This window comes from Neophocaena asiaeorientalis, unplaced genomic scaffold (assembly GCF_003031525.2).
Source record: "Neophocaena asiaeorientalis asiaeorientalis breed wild unplaced genomic scaffold, Neophocaena_asiaeorientalis_V1.1 scaffold30, whole genome shotgun sequence".
Lineage (NCBI taxonomy): Eukaryota > Metazoa > Chordata > Mammalia > Artiodactyla > Phocoenidae > Neophocaena > Neophocaena asiaeorientalis.
In genome coordinates, this window is record NW_020174923.1 from 15,364,011 (window position 1) to 15,372,565 (window position 8,555).

The 8,555-nt window shown below is 46.6% G+C and overlaps 1 protein-coding gene across 1 annotated transcript in view; it reads left to right on the forward strand.

Annotated features, from left to right (window-relative positions):
• MARCHF10 (membrane associated ring-CH-type finger 10) overlaps positions 1 to 8,555 on the forward strand; it is a 78,901-nt gene that overhangs the window by 40,085 nt on the left and 30,261 nt on the right. Inside the window, exon 4 of the mRNA XM_024761131.1 lies at positions 4,145 to 4,288. Within this exon, the coding sequence (XP_024616899.1) occupies positions 4,145 to 4,288 (144 nt within the window). The remainder of the gene's footprint in view (positions 1 to 4,144; positions 4,289 to 8,555) is intronic.

Genomic DNA, 8,555 nt, shown 5'->3' on the forward strand with positions numbered 1-8,555 from the left:
GGGGGAAGGGTAAGCTGGGACGAAGTGAGAGAGTGGTATGGACATATATACACTACCAAATGTAAAACAGCTAGCTAGTGGGAAGCAGCCGCATAGCACAGGGAGATCAGCTCGGTGCTTTGTGACCCCCTAGAGGGGTGGGATAGGGAGGGTGGGAGGGAGACGCAAGAGGGAGAGGATATGGGGATATATGTATACGTACAGCTGATTCACTTTGTTACAAGGCAGAAAGTAACACACCATTGTAAAGCAATTATACTCCAATAAAGATGTTAGAAAAAAAAAATAATCCGACTGCCAATGCAGGGGACACGGGTTCGAGCCCTGGTCCGGGAAGATCCCACATGCCGCGGAGCAACTAAGCCCATGCACCACAACTACTGAGCCTGTGCTCTAGAGCCCGTGAGCCACAACTACTGAGCCCGCGTGCTACAACTACTGAAGCCCGCGTGCCTAGAGCCCGTGCTCCACAACAAGAGAAGCCACTGCAATGAGAAGCCCGCACACCGCAACGAAGAGTAGCCCCCGCTCGCCGCAACTAGAGAAAGCCCGTGCGCAGCAACGAAGACCCAACGCAGCCAAAAATAAATAAATAAATAAATAAACTTATTTTAAAAAAGAGAGAGAACGGAGGCAGACACCTTCTATGTAAACAGCTGTTTGGTTTTCTTGCTACTGGAGGTACCCCTTTGCCCAGATACTAGAAGGTGTGGGCTTCACGGTGCCCAAAGCAAGCCACAGTCTTCCCCAAATTCACCTACAAACTTCAGGATGTTAGGTTGGCTGGCAATGAAACTCCTGAACACAACCCCCTCCATTCTCTGTAAGGCAAAGCGTCTGTCCTCCTACCTGGAGAGGAAGTTACATTTCACCTTTCAGTGTAAATATAACTTGGCCTTCCTGCAGATTAATATATGTAACATGCCACGGTGAGGACCATCTTAGAAAGGCCCCAGAGGTCTGAGGTTTGGTTCACTTTGGATGCGGGTAAGGTGATTAGGAACTGGAATTCATGGAAATACAAACTAGGCAGCTTAGGTCACCTCATCTGTAACTTCAGTTGCAGATGGAGAAGAAGGAATAATTCCCAGGAGTTTGCTTTCCACTGAACCTAAAGCGTATCACAGGGAAGAAGTCAGTGGTGCAGCCAAGTTAGATTATAATCTTTAGGCCAAAATGTGTTACTCATCTCTGTGAACCCTTGGATCATTACATAGCAAAGGCACACGGGTATTTGTTGAACAAATTAAAATAAAAAACAAGTTGCTGTTTGCCTCTTGGATTTTATAACAGGATTAAGGAAGAGAGCAAGAATAACACAGGGGCTTCCCTGGTGGTGCAGTGGTTGAGAGTCCGCCTGCCGATGCAGGGGACACGGGTTCGTGCCCCGGTCTGGGAAGATCCCACATGCCGCGGAGCGGCTGGGCCCGTGAGCCATGGCCGCTGAGCCTGCGCGTCCGGAGCCTGTGCTCCGCAACGGGAGAGGCCACAACAGTGAGAGGCCCGCGTACCGCAAAAAAAAAAAAAAAGAATAACAGAAATAAAGGCTGCTGAATAAGTTATTCTCAACCTATAAAGCCTGCATAACAATAAATTTCTGGTCAAATTCAGTTCTCTCAGGGGAGTGACTTCAGATTCCCAGTTATTATTAGTAGTAGTAATAGAATCACTATTTGTGGTGGAAGCAGCAGTTACCGTTTTTAGCAGCTAATGAGCACCAGACACTGAGTTAGAGCATTTACATACATTATTGCTAATCTCCACAATAACTCTACAAGATGGGAATATTCCCACTTTACAGGTGCAGATACTGAGATTCAAACTGCCCAGAGTCAGAGGATTCTGCGTACAGTACCAGCAGTGTTTTCTTCACTGCCAGACCCGGTCAAACAGCCTCTAGTGTTTCAGCTTTATTACTCTAGTTTGCTGAGAACTCAATTAGAGGAGACAGGGTTATGGAAATCATTTAAGAGATCTGACGCTTTGAAGAAAGTACTTTTTTTGAACAAGAAAACAGACTAACCTTTTATCTTAAGTCATCCTTGGTGTTCAGCACAAGAAAAAACAAATGGTTCTACTTTTGGAATTTCCCCATAGTTTCAGCTGAATACATCTTCTCAAGGCCTGCTAGGCGATTATGATTTGCCCTGCAGTAGAATTTGAGGCAACACACAGGCTGGCTAAGACAGGGTCCTCACCCTTAAGGAGCTTACAGTCTAGTTGGAGAGAAAAGACACACACCTGAGGCAATTTTGGAATATTTAAATGCTAAAGGCCCTAAGGACCCTGAACGTTCTGGCCAAAGCAGACTCCTAAAGCTGGAAACAGACCTCCAGGGACTTGCTGGCTGGCACGTGTTAGCGCAGGCGGAAGAAGAAAGGCCCTCTGGGAGGGCGTTCACTCCCCCGAGGGTGTGAAGCAGGGGGAGTAGGGGGCTGCAGGCAGGGTGAAGTTCTGCTGCCTGGGCTGTGAAGGAAATTTGAATATTCTGCTGGGAATCAGAGTAAAATCCTTGTGACAAGGACCTTTGAGCCAGGTCCTGAACACACACTGGACTTGGCCTGTGCCCCGAGCCTGGCCCCTCCCGGATCCTCCCTCTGTTTGCTCCTCAGTAAGTAATAACCCTGCTGCTTTCTCCCCGGTCAGCCAGGTGCTTAGGCAGGAGGCAGCTGTTGACTTCTGAGCGCTGGACAGGAACGAGGCCTCAGGTGATGGGGAGAAGTCTGTGGACCAGAGGAACACAGCTCCTGAGGCTAAGTGCCTCCCCACTTCCCTCCGTGCCCGGTCCCTTAGTGTAAAGCCCTTGATCCCTCCCCCTCTCTCCCCACACTTGGTCAGTGAAATCCTGTCTAATCACGATCTTACACCATCTCATTTCCTGGAGGATTCTCTTCTCTCCTTTCTGGTCATGCCCACAACCCCTCTGGGCTCCACCGACGTGCCCTAAGCTGGAACCCACACCACCGGCAGCTCCCCCTTTTAGTAAGTTCCCGGTGGAACACGATCCTCTCTGTCTTAGAGCACAGAACCCACTGCCTTCCCCTACCAGGGCCTGTTAGGGAAAGTAGGTAGTACCTAATCACTGTTTTAAATGAGGTTTCACTGACTGCCAAGGAGAGCTTTCATTCCTTCCCTGAATCTGGATGAAAACTATTCACCCAACCACAGCTTACACCATGGAACATAAATTCAGTTGTCTTCACGTGCCAAGAAAGGCTGTTCTCTCGCACAGGACTCAGGGACCCTTCCCAGCTTGACCCCCGTGGCCTGCTGGCTACGGCTATTTGTGAAATTTCTGAACTGTCCAAAAGGGGATGAGCCATGCAACTTCTCTTGGAAGCATTTAATCTAGATATTCACAATTTAACTGCCTGTGAACTCGAGAACTTGTAGAGATGCATGGAAGATAACAAAACTCTTTCCCTAAACTCACGTGCACTGACACTTAATACGTGTGAGGAAGAAACTTGAGATTATTCATACTAATTAGCAAACTAATTCAAAATGTGAATCTTAAAAAAAAATATTGGGAACTCAATCCAAGTTAGCGCTCCAGCTACCATCCTCCTGTGAGTGTATCATCCAAGCCCAGTGGTGGGTAGCACACAGGCAAGAGAAAGGGTATGTGGTCCCCAGATGCTTGGAACCTTTCTGGAAAGCCAGATTAGCTGCTAAAAAACAACCTGAGGATATGAATATGCAGGTGTAAAATAGGTTGTGATTCAAACTTGGATGAACACGTGGGGAGCAGGGCTTGTGGTGTGTCCCAAATGTAAAAGGCTCTTGACGGTTTTACCAACAGGCCCATCCCAACATCTAAGAACTGGAAGCCAGAAACTTCTTAGTCAAAGGAAACACCCCCTACAGACTCCACATTGCAGGTGTCAGGGGTGCTCATTAATGGTGATAAAAGCGTTGTGAAGTAGGTACTATTATTCCCATGTCACAGGTGGGAAAACTGAGGCTTCCAGAAGTGATTTGTCCAAGCCCACATGGCTACAAGGTCATAGAACCAGATTTCAAATCCAGCTCTTCCCTGACCTCCTGGCTCTATTTCCTTAAAAGCCTTCCCCACCCTTTGAGCATTCTTTCTACAGAAGATGTTTTCCTGTAAAAATTATTGAAAAGATTTTGCATCTTTCAGCAGCCCAGGCATCGCAGATTTTATCAAGGAAGAAGAGGCCAAACCTCATAGTCAGCCCAGAAATGCAGAGCCCGAGAGCTTCTGGGGACAGAAGCAGAGAGAAACTGCAGCTGCCCAGGAAGGCGCCAGCCCTCAGGGGAGTAGGTAAGGACCTGCAGCTCGTGCACCTCAGTCCTCAGAGAGACCGACTTGTGCTGTAACCTGGTGAATTCCGTGTGGTTTTTAGACACTTCCGTTTTTATGGGAAGAGTGTGTACCTTACAGTGAAACACTTAAAAGCAAACTATTGGATCCAATTTCCTTCTCCAAGGGAGGCTGCTGGGAAAAGGCAGGGCAGGGAGGAGTTTTAATTTTCTCTGCCATTACTCCATAAATGAGACTGTGCATGGTTTTGAGTGGGTGCCCGCCATCAGGCTTCTGGAGAGGGTATTTGGGTGGTGGGTGGTAGGTGTTGGGGGATGGGGTGGGGGTGGGGGGTGGAGAGGCAGTCTGCAGCCCAGGGATGTCTCACCTGGCCACAGTTCCTGCCCACTTCCCAGGAGAGAAGGATAGGGGGGTCTGTGGATGGCCGACAACTCACCTCCCACGGAGATCTTCTCCCCTCTGATCCAAGGCGTCAAGACCTTACCATGTAAGAAATAACATCGAAGCAAATATATGCTTTATTTCAAAGCTCTGGTTGGCGGATACCTCCTCTTTCAGTCTTGAGCGTTCATCCCAAGGCCTAAGCCACGCTTGTCCTCTCCTGCGGTGGCAGAAGGAAAGGAGGAACAGGTCCTAAGGACCCCCCTTGGGATTCAAGGAAAGGGATGCTTGGCAGCTCACCTTGCCAAGGATCTGTTCTTCCCCTTGGGGAAGCCACCGAGCATCACACTTCCTTGCTACCGGATAAACACAGGAGCCTTTATTTAAAAATATGATATATACTGTGGTGGACACACGCAAATATAGAACATGTATTTGGATGGCTTGAAGTTAGGGACGATTAGAGCATATGTGAATCCCTAGCAACTAGATGTCCACGGGTTCCCAGTGATCTAATGCCTTCTGTTGGGAAGGGCAGATCTCACTTCTAATTCCAGCTCTTCTTCCTCCCAGCGGTGGAGTCTTGGGTGGTCAAGTAGCCAGTCTGGTTTACAGTTCCCTTGTCTTAAAATAAGGATAATGATATCTACCTCACTGCATTGCTGTAATAACTAAAGGAGATAATAGTCTGACCAGGACTTGACTATAGTGGGCACTCAACTCCTGTAAGTTTCTCTCCTGCCATCTCCCCAACAGTCCTCAGTGAACTGTAGACTGTTATTTGAAAGGTGAGGTTCCCTATGCAGCAGACGTTCCTGGACCCAGGAGGCTCATCTAATCCACCACCTGCACCCAGAAGACATCTTCCATGATCCTGAGATTCACTGAGATTTTGTCCCAACTTTCTATTATACCAGGACTGCTTATCTTCCCCCAATTATTCCCTCAGTCGTCTCTCTGTAGTCCTTTTTTTCACATTCTAAGTGGTTTGCATAAGTGGGAGTAGGAGCCACATGTTTGAATTGTACCAGTGAGAGATTCGAAGCAAATGGGACAGAGAGGTAATACATAGAAAGCTCTTACAAATCAATAAGAAAAACACAAATGCCTAATAGAAAAGTTGGGGAAGAGGCACAGCAGACAACTTCACAGAAGAAGAAATACAGATGGCTGACAAAATTGGAGGGAAAAAAAGTTCAAGCTCACTCAGTAATGAACGTAAACTTACATGAGATAAATTTGGCCTAACTTAGCTAGGCTAAGGTTTTTTCAAATAATGTTCAATACTGGTAGTGAAACTAATAACTAACATTTCCTGGGCACTGATGTGTCAGGTGCTTGCCAAGCCCTTGGCATGCATTCCTGATGACACAGTTATGAGAGATGCTTTCATAGTCTACCTGTAGGGTAACTTGGTACAAAGTGGAATTTGGCAACATGTGTCAAAGTCTTCAGAAAGCTTGCAATTCCACTCCTATGAATCTATTCTAAGAAAATAAGACATATAATCAAGGAGTTATAAGCAAGGACATCTATCCTGGTGGCAGCAAAAAAACTTAAAATAATCTATATACCAAACAATAGGAGAAGGGTTATACAAATTATAATAATTATTGTGTTCTTCACAGTTAATGGCAGGAGATGATGCTCACAATAAAATGTTTAGGGAAAGGAAGCAGGACGTAAAGTCGTATATACCCAGATATCCCAGTTTTGTTTTTTAAGACAATATTTCTAGATAAGAGAGCCCTGGGTTGTAAATTCAAATGTCTTCAGGGAACAGGCAGGTATGGCAGGAGAAATACATGACAAAGGCTGTGGGGCCTGTGGTGAACCAGACATGCTCCCCCTAAAGGCAGGTAACTCAGTGTTCAAACACTGAGCCAGCAGACAAGTACAGGATGAAAATAGCCCATGGGTCCTGAGTTTGCAACCCACCTCTGAATTCCAGAACAGTAGCAATGGTCTTCTGAGTTTTGATTATTGGGTGATTTTTATTTCTTCTTCATCCTCTTCTGTGTCTTCCAAATTTCCCACAATGGGCATCGACTACTTTTTTAACCAGAGGAAAACAAAACTCTATGGCTGTCGGAACGGACGAAACTGTTGGTCAAGCACATGCGGAAGTCTAGGCCAAAGACATAGTCTTAGGACAGAGAGATGCTTTTTCCGGTTTCATCTCACCGCACCCACAACATTCGGTTGCACCTAGTCGGACTCCTGGAAACGGCAGGCACTCCAGTCAGGGCTGGAGTCCATGGCAGGGCCTCAGAGAGGCATTCAGCAGCGTCTGCAGGGCCTAGTCTATGAAGAGCATATCCCTGGCCTACCCAATCGAGTGTTTATTCACTGGCCTAGAGCTACGAAATCTGCTCCCTATTTGATAGACACAAGAAAAAGGATTAAAATAACACAAATATAGAATAGCACAGTCTACCACCTGTAGGGGAAACACACACACACAGACACACACAGACATACACACACACACACACACACACACACACACAAGGGATTGAATTTTTAAAGAGGAAGGCTGTTGTGATGACAAGAAAGGGTGGAGATGCATTCCCAGGGTGTCTCCAGAATCCGCAGGAGCTGCAGGACAGCACTTAGCCTGTGACTTCTCCTGCCCCAGAAGCCAGTGTCACCAAGTGACAGCTCGGTGGCTTCTGTGAAATAAGCTATGGTTCCTGCTGTTTCTAGTTTCTGAGTTTCAGAAGCTGCTCTAGCTGATTCTTTTGCCTATTAGGGGTCTCCCAAAGCCTGACCTAAACAGGCTGAGGGCAGAGGGGGCTCAGGTGCGTTCAGGGAACAGCCAGAAGATTCAGGTCCCAGCACTTGTTAGCTAATCTCTGAGGCTCTTCATCACATTCAAAACAAAAAGTAATTGGTCTCTCACTGAATTCTTTCTGTGATGAGACATCAAGAACCTGAGCTGCTTTAAGTCATGAGACCAAGTGTGTGAGCTCAGTTAAAGGACTATGGATTCAAGTCCCAATCTGGATTTTGGCTGGGTTCAAGTCCCGGCTCGTGGGTTCAAGTCCCAATCTGACTTGCACGGTTTCAGCTGGTGACCACGAAGGGACAGTGATAAGACTACAACAAATTGGGAGGAAATTTTTGCAAAAAAGTGAGATGGACCTTAAGATCTTGGCACCAAATATTGTTGACTCTATCATTGTATAGAAAATTTCATCTCTAGAAGCAAGAGGAACTACAATCCTGCAGCCTGTGGAACAAAAACCACATTCACAGAAAGACAGACAAGATGAAAAGGCAGAGGGCTACGTACCAGATGAAGGAACAAGATAAAACCCCAGAAAAACAACTAAATGAAGTGGAGATAGGCAATCTTCCACAAAAAGAATTCAGAATAATGATAGTGAAGATGATCCAGTACCTCAGAAGAAGAATGGAGGCAAAGATCAAGAAGATGCAAGAAATGTTTAACAAAGATCTAGAAGAATTAAAGAACAAACAAACAGAGATGAACAACACAATAATTGAAATGAGAAATACACTAGAAGGGGCTTCCCTGGTGGCGCAGTGGTTGAGAGTCTGCCTGCCGATGCAAGGGACACGGGTTTGTGCCCTGGTCCGGGAAGATCCCACATGCCACGGAGCGGCTGGGCCTGTGAGCCATGGCCTCTAAGCCTGCATGTCTGGAGCCTGTGCTCCGCAACGGGAGAGGCCACGACAGTGAGAGGCCCACATACCGCAAAAAAAAAAAACAGAACAAAAACAATACACTAGAAGGAAACAATAGCAGAGCAACTGAGGCAGGAGAATGGATAAGTGACCTGGAAGACAGAATGGTGGAATTCACTGCTGCAGAACAGAATAAAAAAGAAGGAAAAGAAATGAAGACAGCCTAAGAGACCTC